Here is a 21,781-nt window from a genome sequence, read left to right on the forward strand (position 1 = left end):
AAACGAAGCCCAGGTGCTTTCGTAGAGTTTGAGTGGGCCCAGTCAGTGGGCCTGTCACCGTCACTGTCGGATCAGATAAAACATAACCCTGATCTGATAAAAGTATAACGGATCAGATAACTCTTTTGCGAGAGGGGAATGGCTAGTGTGCGTATGAGATCCACCAGCTATTATTCCTATTGTTCGCGCTTATGCAGACGACCATATCACATCACACCCCCAACCCGGTGTGATTGGGCCTTTCTTTTCCTTACCTTGTTTTCTGGTGAGTCAAGTTAATGAATTAGAGGCTGGGAAAGGACTTCGCTACGAAAGACTGCACCCAATCAGTAATTCTTTTCTGTTGACTAGTGTTTGACCGCCGTTTCCAGGAGATTTAATTAAAACCGCATACAACCAAGTCCGAACTCGGAGACGCAGCGCAGTTGATCCATGTAACCCCACCGTTGGCTGTGTCTAGATTGTTTGTTATTAAATTTAATATATATATATATATGCTATACAGCGCCCTGGTTCTCATCCGTGCAGGGTTATTTATATATGTAAGACATACATATACGAATTCACACAATATTGACTGCACATGTGGGTTATAAATTATCTAAGATGATCACTATACTGAGGGTACATGTAGATTTGGGTATCACTACGGAAAAAGAAAAAAATTCAACTTCGCCGCTATGACAGTCACTATTACTCCATAGCCATGCTTGCCATGAGGATTGCGCCCATGTGGCTCCCAGTGGAAACGTATGGGGCGCCTCCAGCATTGTTTTCTGCGCGTGTTCGTGGCTCGAGCTCCAAACTCCGCTCATGCTTGTCATTAATATCGTCAGCTGTCTGTGCACAACTGACTAGGTAATCCTGTAGCTCCGGAACCGGCTGAAATGAATACTCGGAGGCCTGATATCGTTGAAGATCCTGGATCACCGCCGCTGCCTTGGCTCGCTTGCTGAAATTTATGATGCCTAATGATGACTGGCTTGGGTTGCCATCTTCAATGAAGGTCAAATCCATAAGAAAGACTCCTAATACGAAAATACATGTTAGCTGTGATCACCTATAAACTCAGATTGTATAAGTATATAGTTGATTCCATACCAAGGAATGGAACGCAGGGGGGCTCTGCAGCGTTCATAGTCTCACGGTACACATTGAAGTTTTTTGTGCTATTCACAAGTCCTCTTATCCGTTCAAAAGTAGCCATGGAGCGTTCGCTGACTTGAGACCAAGTACGAGCTAACCGGTATATCGGTGCTGTACCAAGGCCGGAGACAATGGCTATGGACGTGGAATAGTTTTTCATCTCGTAGCAAGCCTATTATGAAAGAAGGAGTCAAGGGAGCTGATTTGTACGCACCACAAGTATGAAAGCAAACATACCTCTAAGACCTCCACAAAATGCTTTATTACCCGTACACGCTTTTTCATTTCTGGTTGCTCGAGAATCAGCTCTCCGACCCAATTAGCCAGCTGGTTCGAATGTCGAATCATGGATCTGATATTCGGTGCTAGTTCCACGTCCCCAGAGTTCGTTGTTTTCTTCTGCCATGCTTTGTTTAAGCACTCTTCCAGCCGTATCTCGTTATATAGTTCGGACTCAAGTAGAGTTAATTGACGGGCTATCTCAGTCGGGTTGATATCCAGGAATTTGATTTTCTTCGTTTTCTTCGGAAGCACCGGTGGGGGAGAGATCGCACCCTGTATTGAAACGCGCTGGCGGATTTTTGACCGTCGATCTCCCTGGAGTCGCTGTTCAATAACGGCGACCAGTCCGTGCGACACCGAGCTCCTCAGGGCAGGAATTGAGTCTAGTGTAAATTCGTGGATCTTACGAAGGAGATTGTTGGTATCTTGGTCATCGGGCTCTGTCCAGAAATTCTCCAGCCAGCGCTTGAGCACATTTATCACTCGAACTTGCGTGATCTTCTTTTTCTGAGAGAGCCATATCTGGTACTCAGCCTGGGTCAGTCCGCCCGGGGGCTGAATATAGAAGCGCTCCATAAGCATTTGGAACAGCTGGGCGCTCGTCATAAAGGAGCGATATGTGAGAAGAAACATGTGGTTGAACGCGCCATCCAGCTTGTCATGGCGCGTCAAGTGTGCCACTAACCCGCCTGCTGTGCCTCCTTTGACCGTGGGGACGCCGCGCGCATCGTCCAGTTCGATTTGGATTTCATCTTGGTGATCTGGCTGCAAGAACCATATACCTTCGTCCATGAAAGAGTCTCCCGTAGCGCTGCTTGCAACTAGCGAAACGTCGCTCGAGGGGGGGCGCTCTCGGTCCATGCTGAAAGTCGGTGGTCTTGTCTGGCTTTCAAGGCAGTTCGATGCATAGTGGCCAAATGGACCTTTAAGTGCGATAGCTAGCGGTGGTCTCGCCGACCAGGGTCCATTTAACCGGGATTTCGTGCAAAGCCTCCCCCATAGACTGTGCCTAGTTATTCAGTGTCGACAGTTATTTATGTACCCATCCAGGACAGCTTCCAGCCTCCATCATTTGGCACAAACTGCTTCAACACCAAGGGCGCCGATATCGCCTCGTGGCGCCTATCGTACGATAGCCCTGAGAGTTCGGCCTTACACTGGTCCGGATCTTTGACGCGACTTAGGACTAGAGGTGATCGCGCATAACTAGCATGCTGTCGACTTGTTGAAAGAGTCCCTCAGTGGGGTTTTTTGGTAATGTAGCTACGTATATATTGTTTCATTTGTTACAAAATCAACTGTGGGCTGCGCTATTTCGAGGCCGCGTCACTGGGTGGAGCTATAAGATCTTATCTGATTATCTTTGGCAACTCGACTCCTTTCAACAGAAAAACCCAAAGTTTACCACGAGAAAAAGAGGCATAATGTGTCTGTGGTTTCATTCTCTATCCATATGGACCGCCTTGGTCACCATTTCTTTTGCTCAAAACAGCACCGACGGCGTCCGAAATGCGAACCATGTCTTCAACGCAATTCATGCTGTAATGCGACACCCTATTCTGTCGGAATATCCCAACGGAGTCTCATTTTTCCTCGCTACTGTGCCAAAGGGCATACAATTTTACCATGGTACTGGCGAAGAGCACCCGGTCACCGGCTTAGAATGGCTGGCCTTTGAACCCGAGCATTCGCTGGGCTTTGCTCATCGAAGCGGACGACGACTTGAGCCTAGCGAAAGGGAAACCAGCCAAAAGCCGTTGCAGAAGGAGGATCCTTTGGCTTCGACACATGGTTACCTACACACTTATGTATCAGCGAAAGACCTCCGCCTCCTCTACCTAGATGGCATGTCTGCTGGCCCAATGCGATCACTGGAAGCGCAGGACCGCATTCTCTTCAATGATAGTATCCCTCAAAATGAGAGGCCTGGAGGCGGAAGACCTGGGCAGAGATCAGAGGTAGAGCAGCGTGGAAAGAAACTCGGCGGCCCTCCCAGCGAACAGGCTCGTGCATTGCAGGCTTGCCAAATGGCCGAAGAAAAATGGGCTGGGCGGATCGATGGTCTCCTGCGAACAGAAGGTGATTTTGAAATCATCTTATGCAACTTTGAGCGCGATCTCGACTTCGTTCGCATCTCAGAAACAAAACCGCAAAAATCATCCGGAAATGATAGCCATGGTCCTGGCGGTAAGAAGCCGGGTCGGATGCCTGGTCGTGCTGTCACCTCGCGTTACGATGACGTTCGAGGGCACCAAGCTATTATTGATTTTGACCATGTTGTTAGCGCTTACACCTATAACTTGGACTTGTTCCCAAACAACACTAAGCTTCCGCAATTATCTCACATTACACCAGAGGAGCTGATTCCTATCCAACTTGCCATCGACTCGATGATCCTAAATAACGAACCCTCAAGGAGCGCGTTCAACTGGCAGGCGGTGACCGATGTTGTTATTGATCGGTATTCAGTTCAACTGCGAAGCGTTGCTGAAGGAGATTTTCAATCCCTAGTGGCGCTGCGAGAGAAGCTGGAGACATCTCTAGAGCCTTTTATCGACTATAGAGACTATCAAAACAGCTATGCGATAATAGATAGCTGCCAGAGGCAATTGATTCCGCAATCTGCACCTGATTCTGGCTTAGCAAGTGAAGCGGTGCGTTATATTCTTCATCGAATTTGTACAACTTTTACATATACCTTGCTGGATTCGCAAATGGACCTGGAGACCGCGGTTGAAGGGTTTGCAGAGCTTGTTTCATATTTGTCCTGGATTGAATAGAATTTCACCATTTCTTTCTCCAAAGAGAAAATCACAGATCTAATAGGCCGTGCAAATAACCGAAGAAACGTCTTCTACGAAATGTTGCCGTTTCATAGGGCAAAAGAGTATAATAAATATTCTTTCAGTTCGTTTTTATGTCAGTGGTCCCAGTATACTAAGTGATGGTTAGGCGAGATTATGTATATTGTTAGTAACATATGATGATTCCTGCTCATTCCGTATTTACAAAGTGGCTGGAGGTTGCTTAAACGCCCTTAAAAATAAATATAAAAGTCAAACCCCTCGGTATAGTGTCCCAACGTCAAAATTGGGTTCGGCAAGCCCCATGATCCCTCATTTTGCATGTGTGTGAACTACACGTACCACCTATCTCATGTCGATTTCCTCATAATACTACTTGAATAATTGTCTAGCCCCTTTCTATCACTTAATAAAATTTGAATAAAATATACATATTTGCATTGGTTTGCGGATAGTTCCGTGAATTAACATTTGAACCAGTTGACATTGACTATGGAGAAAAAGTAAAGGAATATAAAACAGGTTACCGGTCAACATAACACTTGAACTGCACGTGGTCAACCAATTTTTTGGAAAGTCCAACGCAATATTTTTGAACAATACATGTAATCGGCTTCGTTACATTTAATTTATTTAGAGAGCCAATAAAAATGCGCTCTACTTGCACCATATGTGGCCAAATAGTTGGTGCCATGAAAGGAAGACCCGACATCATTCTGCTAATTCGATATCTTGGCACAAAATTAAATGGCAAAGATACCGCGACGAAAGATATAAATTCTAGGGAATTGAGAACATAAGTGCCCACGGAAAGGGCTCTATCGCTTGAGTGAGTTTTGTTTGATGTGTTTGGTCAGTAGACTTAATACTTCCACATGTGAAATTGCAACATCTCACTGAGATACCTTTGCGTCTATAGCCACGTATGATGTTCTTGAAAAGAAAAGAAAATACTGAATTTCAGGGATTGGCCAGTATATAAAGAGTTACTATACCTAGGGCTAATTCCTAGCGCACTACAATAAGGCATTAGCCATTTATAGGTGATCCCCAAAAAGCCTCGATAGGACTGTCCTTAGTCCCTTTTACGAAGTCAATTCATTTAATTGGTAGTTTGAAAACTCACAACCAAGAATGTTTCGTCACGAATTGCTACTACTTGTGCATATGAGATGCTGAAACATTACTTGGTGGAAACTTGGTCATAAACTAGAGACAATCTTGGAACCATTCGTAGCGGTCACCTTGACGAATGATATAACGATAACTCTTGACAAAGCAGTTCGCAATACACTATATGTTATGGGAGGCAAGATGACTCGTCATTAACAGGGAAAAATACATGCCTAGTCTGATTTCACAATTAACATTATCACATCTCCCAAGGGAAGTGTTCGTACTTATTTTGGAGACTTTGAGCGGCAAGGATATTCTGAAATTAGAAAATGCCTTTCAGTTTCCGATCTCCGATGGCTTCGCTAGGCCAAGTCGTCAAGGATCTAATCGAGTTAAATAATGTATCATTTAAAGACGATAAGCTCAATTGGCTATATCTTGCTGTCGAAACTGACAACCCGTATGAAAACGACAAAGGCTTTACAACTCGCCGCCATGTGCAGGACGTTTTGTGTGATATGATCTCAAGACAACCTTTGCTATAATCTTGGAAAAGAGGACTATTTTAAGCATAAGGGGTATTATTGATGACCAGGACGAGAATATTTTCCCTGAGACTCTTTCGGGAGTTTAACTCAAGATACCAAGATATCAATGGATTTTAGCTGAGATCTGGGGTACTCCTACAGTCAATTGGTATAGATAAATCCATAACGTCAATTCTCAGCTGATACAAGTGGTATTTAGAGACACTGTCAAAATTGAATTAATATATTTATGTGCCTTCTTGTGGATACACATAGCATTAAAGAATTTCTTCTTTAATCAGGGCGGTCTCTAAGTAAAATACTAACAATATTAACTAATATCTGTCAAAATTATGTGTTCTATGGAGAATGTCGGAAGTGTAGGATCAAAGAACATCAATATCATTGACGTTATCATGCACAATTGCGGCACCACCCTGGAGAATTTCCACGACAGCATTGTCACGGGCGATGTTGATGTCCTTGACGTTGCTAGCGACAATCGCCTCACCATCCTGGAGAATTTCCACGGCGGCATTATCGCGAGCGATGTTGATGTCCTTGACGTTGTCAGCGACAATTGCGGCACCACCCTGGAGAATTTCCACGGCGGCATTGTCGCGAGCGATGTTGATATCTTTGACGTTGCTAGCGACGACTGCTGCACCATTCTCAAGAACACTGACAGCTGCAGGAAGTTTCTCGTCGCGTGTCTCTTTTTCTAGATTAGAAACGATCCCCTGGCCAATGTTGATATCCTTGACCGTGTCTGTAACTTTAACTTCTCCGTGGTCGAGAATGTCGACGATAGGGTTGTTGCCACGGGTCCCGAGAATATTGTCGTGACTGAGTACTCCTTCGACCTCTAGGTTGGAGTTGGAGAGAATGTTGATTCCTCCATTGGGCTAGATAAGACGTCAAATCTCAGCATGATAAGAATATAACTTCGAAAGCCAGAACTATTGCATGAAAATACTTACAGTTGGAGCAGCTGCTGCAACAGCGCAAACAATAGAGATGATGAGAGTCGCCTTCATTTTCGAAAGTAAGTCTGCAGAGCACTTCGTAGAGTATGGGGTGAACGTATATAAGGACTAGGTGATGCTTTGGGTAATATCCTCAAGGCAAAGAGTCTGTCACAGAACTTATACTTGACCAGTATTATAAGCAATGAATTTATCAGGGGCTTAATAGCTTGCTAGAGTTTACTAACCCTCGCTAAGCATATTGTGATCTTCCTCGGTTATCATCATAACATGGTATAGCAGCACACGATGTCTAAAAGTATACCTAAATTAGTCAATTCAATAGTCTACCTTGATCCTAGACAGTGAATAGATTGAGAACTAACGATCAGTTCTCATAATTGGCCACAGCCACTACCTTAAGAGCATTGAGCTGCCAAACTAGTTGTGATTCACATGCACTTCAGGTTTAACCACACCGTATTTTTAGGATCCAAGTGTAAGCTAACTAGATTGATTTACTTAACACCTGATATGGGAGGCCTGAATTTCATAAAATATTAGTATTATTAAATAGTGTATGATTTTCTTTATTTTTTGGCTTGATGGCGATACTAGTCAAGTATGCATGTCAAAGTCGTATACGAAAGAACATTAATAGTTATGTATATTAGCTTTTTATGATTACATGTTGGCGCTGAGGATAAACCATAGATTGACTGCCCAAAAGACTTTCAGTCTTCTGATACAGCTATCAATATTACACTGATTCAGCTAGCCAGGGGCTCGTGAATAACACCAGATCTACGGGTTGGCTGGAAATAATAACTTGATTACATCACATGAGTAATTACAAAGGCTTGTATTACAAATTTACAATAGTTCGCCCTAGCGATCGGACATGAGATCGGCAGTCGGGGATGCATAATTCAAATAGTCTGTGGCCTGATATTCTTGTTTTTATAGTTTAGTTCTGTTACAAATAATTAACTATCTACATAGCCTATCATACTCCGTACCCAAGAGCCGTTTGACTTTGTGGATACTTACCGATACGTGTATAGAGCGATTAGAGTGTGGACTGGGCGGTGCGGCCCGAGTCACGGCTCGCCGGCTCCGTTGATCTAGTATTAACGACTAGCGTCATATGAAATTCCATTCTTTTGAATTCGTGGTGTAGAGAGAAAAAATCAACGTGAGGAAAGACCAAAGTTTAAAATGAATAGACTAAGCTGTCTTAGACTTCCCTGTATACCTAGTCCCATGCAAACTATCCATCAACCCCAACAGTCCATAGTTCACATTAAACATCGAGTGGTGGTAATCATGTATTTCCGGTCTCCATCCACAAATACTGCCTAGATCGTATCCACTATGGGCAATAGAGGCCTGCATAATAGCCCCCGTTATGAACAGCCAGAACGTAATTATGTGAACTCGTAGTAGCGTGGGAGGGATGATAATGGGGAGGATGTTGGACAGGATATGCTCAAGTGGGTGGCAGTATTCACTAGCCAGCGCCACCGGGGTGGTGAATTGATGGTGCTGTTTGTGAAAGTGCCGGAACATGAACCGGTGATGAAGCAGCCGATGACCGTAGTAGAATATAATCTCCCTTCCGAGGGCGCAAAACAGAGTTGAAACAACAATCTCGGCGATGGACGGGAGATCAGGCTCGATGCGGTATACGGCTCTAATGTGCAAAAGACGTCGAAGGACGAACAGTTGCAGGAAATGCAGCGTCGATGTAAGCATTTGGTTTCCTAGAGCGCCGAAGAAGCATTTAATCAGAGCGTGGCGAGAGGGTTGTTTCGATGCCGACTGTAGCTTGTATTTCTGGGCAGCAGGAATAAGATCTATAATCGTAAAGAGTAATGAAACCAGCCAGTATGCGACGAGATGTGTGGTAAATGTGCCGATAAATTCCACGGTCTCGGGTGAGTAGGAACTAGCGATATTCGTCCATTTTTCGCGAAGACACTCGAATGGTTGATAAAAGTCGAGGTTTTTTGTAATATGCGATGCATGTTCGTGAAATAACTTATCGTAATCCATAATTGGATTCATGATTTAGTATATGACGTTTGGGTGTTCTATTCGAGAGGTTTATAGGTGAAATTAGAAGGGTTCAAGAAAACACAGCCATTTAAACGCTGAGTAGAGTGTAGTGATTAATCAGATATCGACTGAAACATAGTTATGTATCGTCATAGGATTATGGTCGGAAATGAAGACTTGACAATACTAATCAAGTATCTGAACAGCGCTAATGTGATATCCTGATAGAAGTAGAACAAAAACCAATAGTTCCAACTAGTGAGCGTCTCATCAAATACACAGACACATGTTGACGCGCTTAATGACCGACACTGCATTCCGGGGCACTAATGTGGCATGGTCACGCCCTATCGTAATTTTTCATTACAAGGCGCAAAACAAGGACCTATTACTATCTGTAATTTCAGGTTTCTTTTTCATCTTGACGGTATTTCCAGAGACATTTGAAGACGCGTTCCCCAGACTATGGACTTTAACACGCACACCTACACAACATAGCTTATCCTATTGCTTCAAGTTCAATTACTTTCATGATGTTGAAGACTTTCCCAACCGCGGTACTGGCTATTCTTGTGGCTTCGGCACCTTCCAGTTATGCCGCATATAGCCCTGGTGAAGCGATAACTGGCCTTTCAGACCTGGCTAAGCAAGTCGACAATGCACGCACCAGTCTGAATAACTTCAACGGCGGATATGTGGCGGCTCTCGCATGCGCCCAACAGATGTTCAGTGTTCAGCAAGCTTGCAAGCAAGCCCAGCGACTTATCGATGGGAATGGCGAAGTCCCCCAGGAAGATGTCGAGCTATACGTGGACCAGGTACACAACCTACACGAGTCGGTGACCAATATTCTTCAGGTTGCTTCTACAAAGGTGAGAGAATGAACTTGACGACTACTAGCTTTCATTCTGTAAACATCGTCAGCTAACTGGCGGTGAACCTTGCAATTCTAGGCGCCGCAGTTCGGGGCTCTAGGCGTCAATCCGTTTGTATCCTTGTTTCTTAGTATGTTCGCGAACGAGCGCTCTGTTTTCGAGCAGACAGCCAGGGACAGGATTCCGACAGCCAACCACTCCTTGTTTGAGGAGTCCTTTTCAGAACTTGACAAAACTTACCAGAGCACTATTAACGTGTTCAAAGGGAGCGGCTCGGTTCTTGGATTTCTCGGCTAAGGATATAGAGCTCGCCTGGTATGTCGGATAATCTGATGGCGAATGCTTGACTTCTGTCGAATGAGGCATAGGATTGGATGGGTGTTTCTTGTCGATCACTGTGATTCTATGTACATATTCTTTAGCGCGAAAAGTAAGATAGTCAGTATGTATTGTGACAGTGTGACCAGCTATGATCAACTATCTCGATTTGGAATGGAGAGAATTTGAGTGAAGAGAACTGGACAAAGTTAATACAAGGCTAGCCGGTGCTAGTGGTAGATCCCGATCGTAATCTATTCGCTAGTATGGTAACTTACAACCGACGTATATCAATACAACCAAGAATGATCAGGCACTTTGACAAGCCAAATGACTGCAAGCATATTTCTTCCTTTGGAAAATGAAGTTTCTTTGTCCAACTACCTGGGCTCTTCGTAAAAAGAAGACAGAAAGATAACATCTGAGTACTTACTTCCTATTTCATTTCTCCCCCGAAATCGGATTAATATTCAATATGGAAGATGCAAATCGCAGTAGACAGCATGTTAAAGAAACCGACTTTGTGCCGATTGCGATCATTGGTGCTGGCTTTTCTGGAATCGCAGCTGGGTGCCGAATAAAAGAGAAACTTGGGTTTAGTCAATTCAAGATATTTGACCGAATGGGGGAGGTCGGGGTATTTACAATTCTATAAACCAGAAAATGCCTTGTGTCTGTCATCATTAACTGTTAACAGGGAGTTTGGAGCAGGCAGATATATCCTGGGGTTGCTTGCGATATGTATGTATATCATACCCTACAAGAACACTATTAACCAGACGATCTGATGAAATGATGAAATACAGTCCTGCACCATTATACTCTCTTTCATTTGCTCAAAACCTTGAATGGTCCACCTTCACTCCACCTGGAAAAGAAATCCAACACTATCTGGATAGTGTTTGCAAAAGATATAGAATTAACGACAACATCCAGCTCAACACCGAAATCACTCATCTGCAGTGGGAAGTCTGCTCGAGCCAGTGGAGAGTAACTGGCACAGTTATACACGAGGGAAAAGTTAGAACGCCATTTTCCTTGTACGCAAAGGTGATAATTAACGCTGCTGGTAAATTTATTGAACCCAATCTTGTCGGTATACAAGACGTCCCCGGATTTGAAGATTTTAAAGGCGACGTTTTACACACTTCAAACTGGGACAGCACTTTAAATTTAGAAGGAAAGAATGTCCTAGTTGTGGGTTCAGGCTGCACGGCTGCCCAAATCGTCCCGTCTCTTTTGAAAACTACTGCCAATGTGAAAACTGTGACCCAGCTTATGAGATCAGCTCCGTGGGTTAGACCAAGGTTCCTATCCAAAAAAGCCATGGGTCTCTGGGAGACACATTTGCCGTGGCTAATACAGACTATACCACTCCTTGCAGTTATTATTCGCGGAATTATTTTCCTCGTCACAGAGAGCCAATTTTTCTTGATATTCGGTAGTCGCTCTGGCCGGAAAAGACTCAAAAAAAAACTTATTCGATACATTCAGCAAGCTGCCCCGGAAAAATATCACGAAATACTTACTCCAAATTATGAAGTTGGTTGTAAACGATTCGTGCAGGATGCTACATGGTTCGAAAGTCTTCATGATCCACGAATGCATCTCACAACTGAAACTTTGAAGAGGATAACAAAAGATGCCGTGGTTTTAGAGAGCCAAGGCAATGGTGAGGAAAGAGTGATTCCGGCCGATGTCATTGTCCTAGCTACCGGTTATGATACTTCAACATTTTTCCCCAGCATAAAAACCACTGGAAAAGATGGTCTTGAGCTGCATCAAGTCTGGACTGAAAGAGGTGGGCCTCAAGCCTATATGGGGATTGCAATTGATAAATTTCCGAATCTTTTCTTACTAGGGGGGCCAAATTCATCCAGCGGCCACACCAGCGTCATCATCAACATCGAGAATGGGCTTAGTTACATCCTGAACCTTTTAAGACCAATTGTCAATGGAGAAGTTAGCACATGGGAGATCAAAGAATATGCATGTACACGATGGACGGCACGTATTCAAGAGGCATCGAAAAATCGCGTGTGGAAAACTGGTGGCTGTAGTAACTGGTATATTGGAAAGAACGGGTGGAACGGGACAGTTTATCCGTAAGTTGGATAGCACTCATGCTTGGCATCAGGAATGTTACTGACCCTTCAAAAACAGCTTCTCGCACTTTTACAACATTTATTGCGTGATGTTTCCAAATTGGCAGGCTTGGAGAGTCACCTACACCGCCAAGGGATTGCGTTCCGATCCAAGGTCAAGATTCTACTCTAGACTTTTAAAGGGTGGTTTCACTTTCATAGTGTGGTCATTTCTCTATTATATTTTTATACTCATATGATATACGAACAGGCTGTTTTCGAATGTCCGTAACACTGATATTTCCACGTCGGCCTATGATGGTGGTGAATTGGAACCCGTAATGTTCCCTTGTGCATGCAGTTAAGATTACTTAATGGCAACCTGTCAACATATTAATTACACATAGTTATAATGTACTATCTAGAATGAAAATAGGCTGGTATATACGTAACGGGTTGCGACTTCGGTGGGTATGGCGTATTTTGTCTCATACCTACTATGTACCTTAATGTAAAACTACGGAGTAGTACTAGAATGTTTAAATATTCAGAAATTGAGTGCATAAACTAGTTGCAGTGGAACAATTAATCTATTTAGTCTAGCACTAGCTACAGAAGTCGACGACTCGTCCTAATGACCGGACTGTAAATCGGCATATCCTTATTGTTGCACTCAGTACGGAGTACTTAAAAATCTAAACCAAATAACCCGAAGTGTAATATTATTATGTGATAGCGGGAAAGTAGAGGAAAAAAGAAAGAAAGAAAGAATAGTCTGGGTGCTAGTATAAGACTATTGGGTAATTTATTACGGCCTCCGTAAAAGCCCTAAAGTTTAGCGTCGGTGGTGGGTCTACTCATGGATTGCGTACAGGCCCGTACGGTAATTAATGCGTGGTAGCCACGATAAACTCGGTACATTTCTCATTCAATCGTTACAAATAATATTCGTTGTCCGCTCTTCAATCTTTTATGTATTGACTTCAATCCAAAGACTTTCGCTTCTTTGGCAGCATTTCCGATTCCTTTTGAATCACTGTGTTAGGGTAAAATGGACTTATCTAGGCAAGTAGAGAGACAGCTATCGGGTGTGCTTTCTCTCGATGATACTATGAAAAGCACGGTGAGTAGTCAAGTATATTAATCTAATATCCGTGACTAACAACACATTGGCAGACACCGACAGACCTCCAAGACTCCTCTCCATCAACAATATTATCTACGGCCTCTTCAGATCGATCATCCACACCAATGAGCTCAGATGATGATGTCCAATTCAATTCCACAAACTTTGAGCCAATAGCTATTGTTGGTATGGGGATGAGGCTTCCTGGGGGAATTCGGAGGGACAAGGACTTTTGGGACTTTTTGATGGAAAAAAGAGACGGCCTGTGCAAGGTTCCCGGGACGCGCTACAATATTGATGCTTTTTACGATGAATTTAAACAACGCTCTGTAAAGACACGATACGGTTACTTCTTGCAGGAAGACCCTGCCCTCTTTGATACCGGCTTCTTCTCCATTGGCTCATATGAGGCTGCAAGGTTAGATCCGCAGCAACGATTGTTGATGGAAGTCATCTGGGAATGCATGGAAAGTGCAGGACAAACGCAGTGGAAAGGAGATGACATTGTAAGTTAATGTGAAAGCTTTATATATGAAATAACCGCTGATGTTTCTTCAAAGGGCTGCTACGTGGGCGTTTACGGCGAAGATTGGTTGGACTTAAATAGCAAAGATCCACACTGTGCGTATCGAATGCGAATATTGAATACTATAGACGTTTGCTGATCCTTTATCCTTACTATTCAGGGATTGATAGATATCATGTTCTCGGCACAGGAAATTTTGCATTATCCAACCGCATATCCTATGAATATGATCTCAGAGGGCCTAGCATGACATTCCAAACAGGCTGCTCGGCATCACTTGTTGGTCTACATGAAGCTTGTATTGCATTACAGGCTGGGGACTGCACATCTGCCATCGTGGCAGGGACAAATCTCATTTTGACCCCAACAATGACAACAACAATGTCGGATAATGGCATTTTGGCACCAGATGGTATATGTAAAACATTTGATGCTGCAGCTAACGGCTACGGGCGAGGAGAAGCAGTAAATGCTCTCTATATTAAACCATTGAAAGAAGCCCTGCGTGCTGGGGATCCGGTGAGAGCAGTCATTCGTGCCTCTAGCACTAACTGCGATGGCAAGACCCCCAGCATTACCACACCGGGCTCTGAATCCCAGAAGCGACTTATTCAAAAAGCGTATCAAAGAGCCGGTATTGATGATATCACTGAAACCGCATTTTTTGAGTGTCACGGTACAGGCACTGTCATAGGAGACAAGAACGAAGTATCCGTGGTAGCTGATCTCTTCAAAAGCAAGGGCGTGTATATTGGAGCGGTCAGTTTACTATCCATTTCCATATTATTATCTCGGGTCTCATAACCAATAGGTGAAGCCAAACGTCGGTCACTCTGAAGGCGCTTCAGGTCTGACCAGTGTGATAAAAGGAGTTTTGGCTTTGGAGAACAATATCATTCCTCCGAACGCTCATTTCAACGAACCAAGCCCTCAAAGTAAATATTCTTTTTCCTTAAATCTAGCTTATTTAAAACTTTGACGGTTAACATAATTTCTAGTTCCTTTCAAATCCGCCCGCCTTCAGGTTCCAACAGAGGCTGTGCCTTGGCCCAGAGATCGAAAGCCAAGAGTTAGCGTTAATTGTTTCGGAATAGGAGGCGCAAACGCTCATGTATTTCCTTTCCTCCAATCATATATCTCGAGTCGCTACTGATCTGCATAGGTGATACTTGACTCTGCCTCATCATTTATACCGAACTCGAATGATGATATTACAACCGCTCAACCACAAGACGAATCGCAGCACTTACTTCTTCTGTCCGCATCTAGTGCGGCTAGCTTGCAGAAAAAGGCCGAGGAGTTGAAAGCCTATGTGGAATCCAAATCACCGAAGATGGAAGACTTAGCATATACACTTGCCTTGCATCGAGAACATCTTTCTTATCGTTCTTTCATGATTGGAGACAGCGCAGGAATAAAACTGCCTGACCAGTTAAGTGTTAGCAAGTCCAATTCTTCTCGCTCTATAACATATGTTTTCACTGGGCAAGGTGCACAGTGGGCGGGCATGGGCAGAGACCTGCTCAAAACGTACGATGATTTTGCACATCATATCCAGAGGATGGACCGCGTTCTACAGCTTTTGCAATGTCCCCCTCAGTGGACAATAGAGCGTATGTCATCTAAATAACTCGAGGTCTTGTTTCAACTATGCTAATATTTTGCAGAGGAGCTGTTAGCTGTGGAAGAATCTAGGATCAACGATGCTGAGCTTTCTCAAACACTATGCACTGCAGTTCAAATTGCAATAGTCAATCTTCTTTCAAGCTGGGGAGTCCAGGCAAACTCCGTCGTTGGGCACTCTAGTGGCGAAATTGGTGAGTGACGTTTCTCCTGTATAGCGTAGTACATGCAGGGATTAACGAAAGTCAGCTGCCGCCTATACTGCCAATGCCTTGACACTCGATTCGGCTATTATTGTGGCTTATTACCGGGGACAAGTCGCGAAAAATTGTCAGATAGGATCCATGGCAGCTGTTGGCATGAGCCCGACTGAGCTGGGACCATTCCTGCTGGACGGCGTTGTAGTTGCTTGTGAAAATAGCCCTCAAAGCACAACCATATCGGGCGACGTCACCCAGGTTGAAAAAGTGCTTAATGATATAGCACAGAAACAACCTGACACCTTTCTAAGGAAGCTTCGTGTCGAAGTTGCCTATCATTCATGTAAGAATACCATCACCCTGAGAAGTCTATCCTACTGACACTTGTAGATCACATGCACGCTTTGGGAAGCGAATATGAAGAAGCAATCAAGCCCCATATAACACTGACAGACAGAAAATTGCCATTCTTTTCTACTGTAACGGGATCTCTGTTGTCCAACGAGCAGAAACTGGATTCTGCTTACTGGCGTCGCAATTTAGAGTCTCCTGTGTTATTTTCAAGTGCAATCAATAGTATCATGAAAGATGCACAGAAAAACCAGCTTTTCCTTGAGATAGGACCCCACTCGGCCTTAGGGGGCCCAATTCGTCAAATTATGAAAGGGACAAAAGCCTCTAAAGAATGTGTCTATGCTTCGACGCTGACAAGAGGCACAAATCAAGTTCGCAGTATGCTTGAAGCAGCGGGTCAACTCCATTCTCTTGGGGTCCCCATCGACTTTCAACGCTTTCTTGCAACGGGCAAAGAAAACCTTCTCGTGGATCTTCCATTATATCCATGGGATCATGGGGAAAGGCATTGGCACGAGACACGGGCGATACAAAGCTGGCGGTTGAGGGAATTCCCTCACCATGAGCTCCTTGGTTCGAGATTATTTGGTTCAAGTGACATCGAACCAGTCTGGAAAAACATATTGCGTCTTGAAGATGTTCCCTGGCTATCTGATCATGTTATTTGTAACGACGTCGTGTTCCCAGGAGCAGGCTACATCGCCATGGCTGGAGAAGCTATTCGGCAAGTGACAGGTTCCGATACCTACGTGGTTAAGAACTTGTTTCTGAAAACTCCACTGTTCCTCCACGAAATGCAAGCCACCGAAGTTCTTACCAGCATGAAGCCTGGTAGATTAACCAATTACTCGGACGCTGAGTATTACGATTTCACTATAACTGCCTATGATGGCAAAGCCTGGGTGAAGCATTGCCAAGGACAGGCTTGGAACACAGACAAGAGCCCGGAACCAAAAATAATCGACCCCTTTATCCGGAAAGTTTCAACAAAGTTCTGGTATAAATTCATGGCTAACCTAGGCTTGAGTTACGGCCCTCGTTTCCAGGGCTTGGAAAACATCACCGCAGACCCAGCTCATGAATTTGCCTATGCTACGTCTTGTGATGACGGCGAGCTTCATGAAAGTTATTACTCTATTCACCCAACAGTTATTGATAATAATTTGCAATTAATGGGAGTGGCAGCTTCTCGTGGCCTCGCCCGTACTGTGGATAAGTTATGTGTGCCTATTTTCATGGAAAGTGTCCACGTTTGCAAGGCAGAAGGTACATTTGCTATTCAGGCGGCAGCAAATCACACGTCAGGGGCTACCATGTCAGGAAATGTCGTCTCTGCTGTTGGTGACCGGACAGTATTATCTATTAATGGCGGTTCCTTCTTCTCCATTGACGACCACCAGACTTCCGCAAGTGCAAATATACCCCTCACTACGACGGCTACATGGAAACCGGATATCGATCTTCTTTCACAAAAGTCACTGCTTCCGTTTACGCCTATAAAACGGTCTATGGAGTTGTACCCGGAGATAATATCTCTATGTATCATTGATACTGCGCTAGAAGTGCGGGACCTTCAACCCGTGACAGATCACCTGGCAAAATATCAGAGTTGGATTTGCGACATGTTCAGCCAGCTGGATAGCGAGGCGCTCTGGCTTGCACCGCAGGCAGCGGAATGGGTGAAGCTTTCTTCCCCGGCTCGGCGGTCTCTATTTGATCAGAACGTGTTGAAAATTCATCCCGATGATCACGATATACTAAACTTGGTTGGGCTCATGCGCCATGTCATGGAAACTGCTGGTGACGTTATTCGGGGGGGAAAACAACCCTTGGAAGTTTTATTTCAAGACGACAAATTGAAAAATCTATATAATTCCAGTCGATCAAGGGATCAGTGGGAACCTTTATTTTCTTCACTGGTTCATTCGAATCCAAGAATGCGTATATTGGAAATCGGTGGCGGTACGGGAAGTACGACAGCTATAGCTCTTGAACTCTTGCGTTCCTCTACAAGAGTTCCAATGTTTCAAAGCTACACTTTCACCGACATATCTGTTGCATTTCTTAGATCAGCCGAGGAAATGTTCAAAGATCGCAGAGGCATATCTTACAAAGTTCTTGATATAACTCAAGATCCTCGCCAACAGGGGTTTGAGTTATCAAGTTTCGATCTTATAATCGCGTCTAACGTTCGTATTTCCTCAACATTTCTAAGTATTTGTTTTGTTTTTCTAAAATTTCACAGGTCATGCATGCTACCCCAACACTACAATCTGGGCTTGTGAATGTGAGGAAACTTCTTGCCCCTGGTGGACGTTTCCTTCTGCAAGAGCTAAGCCCGAGTAAGCCATTTATCTCTTCTGCTAATTTGAGGAATTATAACTAAGTATCAATAGGTCTTCCTTTTATAGACTATATCATGGTACGTAGTTTTCTCCATGCACCTTTTATGTCTACTTACCATGAGCTAGGGATTACTACCTGGATGGTGGCTGGGGGCGGAGGATGGACGACCGAACAAACCGTATGTTGAACCGGAGCGTTGGCATAACGAACTCCAAATGGCTGGATTTACTGGCATCGAAGCTCAATCATATGACGATGAAAAGCCAAATCAGACGAACGTTAGCATGTTGGCACGAAATCCACTTGAAGTTTTGTCTGATATGAGAGTCACGCTTGTGTCCCATGCAGAGCCCACCCAGTGGGAAAGGGAATTTGAAGATCAGCTCCAGAAGAAAGGATTTTCAGTCATTTGGGGTTCGCTTCATGATCGCCAACCCACTACTCGGGGTATCATATTTCTCCTAGATCTTCATGGGCCATTCTTCAACGATATCTCTACGTCTAACTACGAGAGCTTTAAGTATTACATTTCATCCTGCACAAATTCTCACATGATGTGGATAACCCCTGCGAATCAAACATCATGTGAAAATCCTCATTATGGACTTATATCTGGATTCATTCGATCTCTCAGGAGAGAGATGATGCTCGATATTTCGACGGTTGAAGTTGATCATTTCAATTCCATTTCTACTGATAACATTATCCGCACTTATGAAAAATTTCGCAGGCAAGCCGCTACTTCTGTACCCCCTGATTATGAGTACGTGATATCAGATGGTACTGTTAATATATGCAGATATGAATGGAAAGAGATTGAAGATCATGCCAGGTACAACTCTTCAGTGACTATGCCGCGGACAATTTCAATGAAGCAGCTTGGCCTGATCGATACACTTGAATGGACATTGTCTGATGAAGAAGCCCTGGGCCCGGAAGAACTTACTGTCGATATTGCATACTGCGGCCTTAACTTTAAAGTATGTCTCGCTTATCACCTTTATTTTCTTGCCTTTTCGTGCTAACCAGAAAGGATATCATGATTAGCATGGGTGTAATGGGATCAGTCGAAAATATCGGTATCGAGGGTAGTGGCGTGGTGCGTTCGACTGGAAATAAAGTGAAGGAGGTCAAAGTAGGAGATCATGTCATTTTTTTTGGTGATGGTATGATGAGAACACGCAAAACGATCACGGAAGATCGCTGTATAAAGATCCCCTCAAATCTCTCGCTCGAAGATGCGGCAACGATGCCTGCAGTTTTTGCCACGGCCATTTACTCCCTGCTCCACATTGGACTTCTCAAAAAAGACCAGGTGCGTATAAATCGGAGTTATGGAAGTTGATGAGTTCTAATGTTTGAATAGTCAGTTTTAATTCACTCTGCTTGCGGAGGCGTTGGATTGGCTGCGATCCAAATCTGTCAAGTAGTGGGTGCCAAAATCTACGCAACTGTTGGAAACGAAGAGAAAATAGCCTACCTACAGGAGAATTTTGGTATTCCTCAGGATCAGATCTTTAATTCCCGAGACGACTCATTCCTGGAAGGTATAATGAAAGCAACAAATGGCAAGGGCGTGAAGTTGGTGTTGAACTCACTATCCGGAAAGCTTTTACATGCCTCATGGAGATGTGTAGCCAAATTTGGCAAGATGATAGAGCTTGGAAAGAGAGATTTTATCGGACATGGAATGTTGAGTATGGATCCATTTCAAGAAAACAGGTCTTTCTTTGGTGTGGATCTATCTTCGATCACCGAAGAAGACCCCTCTGCCTTCAAAGAGTACGTATACACATCCCTGTATAAGGTAGCATCGTGACTGACCTTGGAAAAATGCAGTCTTCTCTTATCATTTATGGATTGGTTTAAAGAGGGAAAGATCAAACCAATTCGTCCGATAACTTTTTTCGAAAGCAGCCAGGTTATCGAGGCGTTTCGATACATGCAAAAGGGGGTGCATATGGGTAAAATTCTCATAAAAATGCCCGAGGATGCAAGTAATATGACTGTATCGCCGCCAAAACCGAAGATTCGTTTGTCTCCAGAGGCATCCTATTTGCTTGTCGGTGGTCTAGGAGGCATAGGACAGGCTATTTCGAACTTTTTAGTGGAGAAAGGTGCCCGGCATCTGACATTTCTTTCAAGATCAGCTGGGCAGTCCGAAGAACATGCTCGCTTCAGCAAGGAACTGCAGGCTCAAGGATGTCAATCCACACTCGTTCAAGGAAGTGTAACAGACATTCAGGATGTACAAAAGGCGGTTCAGAGTTGTGGAAAACCCATTGCTGGTGTCATCCAATTATCAATGGTTCTCAAAGTAAGAATGCCCTCAACCTCAAGTTTGTTCGAGAAAAGCTTACACTGCAAAAGGATCAATCGTTTTCAAATATGACTCTTGAAGAGTGGAACACGGCAATCGGTCCAAAGGTAGCAGGCACTTGGAACTTGCACACGGTGCTTGAGCACTCCTCACTTGACTTCTTCGTCGTTTTTGGTTCAATAAGCGGTACGTGTGGCAACCCAGGCCAGGCTAATTATGCAGCGGCAAATTCGTTCCTTGATGCTTTTGTCCAATATCGCCGCAGCAAAGGGCTCCCAGCATCTGTTTTGAGTCTTGGTTTTGTTGGGGATGTTGGCGTCGTTAGCCAAGATCAGAAGCTCCTCAACAGAGCAGACGCCATGGCGACTCGATTCGTACGTGAAAAGGATATAATGGACGCGTTAGAACTCGTTATATCTGATTCATCAGTCGCTGAGAGAACAACGAACACTGATGAGGAATACCTATCCCAGTCACATTCACTAGTTATCGGATTAGCTCTTACCAAGCCACTCAGTGATTTCACATCTGTTCCTTTCTGGGGTAACGACCGGCGGTTTCTCTCCTACGAAAACTACGAGCTGCCGTCTTCTGAGACCAAAATTGAGTCAGATGAAACAGATCTTAGGGAATTCATGGGCCAAATTTCAAAGGACTCAGTCCTGTTGAATCAGGACTCAACAGAAATAAAAATATTACACGAACTGGGAAAAGTGATCGTGCCTCACACAGCATGCGGGCAACACGGGCAAATGACAGATGAAGAAATATCTGGTGTTGCTATCGATTCTTTGATATCAATTGAAATAAAAAATTGGGCTCGGAGAAAGTTGGCAATTGATATTGCATTGACAGAGATTTCAAAGGCAGCAACAATAGGCGGCTTAGCCAAACTAACTGTGGAAAAGTTGAGGTTGAAATATGCTCCTCAGCAAGAAGGGGAAGGGAAACCCAGTGGGAGATCTTTGTGATATGTATTACTTCATTCTTTAATTGTGTACCGGATTTGGAAATTTTCAAATCAAAACTATGCTTGGTGATGTCCAGACACTTGGGATTATCGTTTTAGGGCAGACTGACAAATGATGCTGCCTAATTCTCAGTCTTGCGA

The 21,781-nt window shown here is 44.0% G+C and overlaps 6 protein-coding genes across 6 annotated transcripts; 3 read left to right on the top strand and 3 right to left on the bottom strand.

The window, feature by feature from the left end:
• Nucleotides 1-693: 693 nt before the first annotated feature.
• TRUGW13939_11337 (uncharacterized protein) lies at nt 694-2,289 on the bottom strand (the record flags this gene model as incomplete). Its single annotated transcript, XM_035494445.1, has 3 exons — nt 694-1,028; nt 1,102-1,318; nt 1,384-2,289. 3 exons carry the CDS (start codon nt 2,287-2,289, stop codon nt 694-696), a joined length of 1,458 nt encoding a protein of 485 aa, XP_035350338.1.
• Nucleotides 2,290-2,852: 563 nt separating this feature from the next.
• On the top strand, nt 2,853-4,208 carry TRUGW13939_11338 (uncharacterized protein; the record flags this gene model as incomplete). Its single annotated transcript, XM_035494446.1, has 1 exon — nt 2,853-4,208. The coding sequence occupies one exon, from the start codon at nt 2,853-2,855 to the stop codon at nt 4,206-4,208; it is 1,356 nt and encodes a 451-aa protein (XP_035350339.1).
• Nucleotides 4,209-6,261: 2,053 nt separating this feature from the next.
• TRUGW13939_11339 (uncharacterized protein) lies at nt 6,262-6,912 on the bottom strand (the record flags this gene model as incomplete). The annotated part of the gene is made up of 2 exons (XM_035494447.1): nt 6,262-6,780; nt 6,856-6,912. 2 exons carry the CDS (start codon nt 6,910-6,912, stop codon nt 6,262-6,264), a joined length of 576 nt encoding a protein of 191 aa, XP_035350340.1.
• Nucleotides 6,913-8,067: 1,155 nt separating this feature from the next.
• TRUGW13939_11340 (uncharacterized protein) lies at nt 8,068-8,907 on the bottom strand (the record flags this gene model as incomplete). The annotated part of the gene is made up of 1 exon (XM_035494448.1): nt 8,068-8,907. The coding sequence occupies one exon, from the start codon at nt 8,905-8,907 to the stop codon at nt 8,068-8,070; it is 840 nt and encodes a 279-aa protein (XP_035350341.1).
• A 1,659-nt stretch (nt 8,908-10,566) lies between these two features.
• Nucleotides 10,567-12,200, top strand: TRUGW13939_11341 (uncharacterized protein; the record flags this gene model as incomplete). The annotated part of the gene is made up of 3 exons (XM_035494449.1): nt 10,567-10,728; nt 10,789-10,832; nt 10,898-12,200. 3 exons carry the CDS (start codon nt 10,567-10,569, stop codon nt 12,198-12,200), a joined length of 1,509 nt encoding a protein of 502 aa, XP_035350342.1.
• Nucleotides 12,201-13,351: 1,151 nt separating this feature from the next.
• Nucleotides 13,352-21,641, top strand: TRUGW13939_11342 (uncharacterized protein; the record flags this gene model as incomplete). The annotated part of the gene is made up of 16 exons (XM_035494450.1): nt 13,352-13,807; nt 13,862-13,922; nt 13,988-14,586; nt 14,639-14,762; nt 14,826-14,938; nt 14,990-15,440; nt 15,495-15,644; nt 15,700-15,993; nt 16,041-18,193; nt 18,250-18,346; nt 18,401-18,426; nt 18,476-19,330; nt 19,384-19,665; nt 19,717-20,132; nt 20,190-20,667; nt 20,721-21,641. Coding segments are annotated over 16 exons (7,476 nt in total), but the record flags the coding sequence as incomplete, so codon positions are not given.
• Between the last annotated feature and the right edge of the window lie 140 nt (nt 21,642-21,781).

The sequence above is a fragment of the Talaromyces rugulosus genome, chromosome VI (genome assembly GCF_013368755.1).
Source record: "Talaromyces rugulosus chromosome VI, complete sequence".
In the NCBI taxonomy this organism is placed as follows: Eukaryota; Fungi; Ascomycota; class Eurotiomycetes; order Eurotiales; family Trichocomaceae; genus Talaromyces; species Talaromyces rugulosus.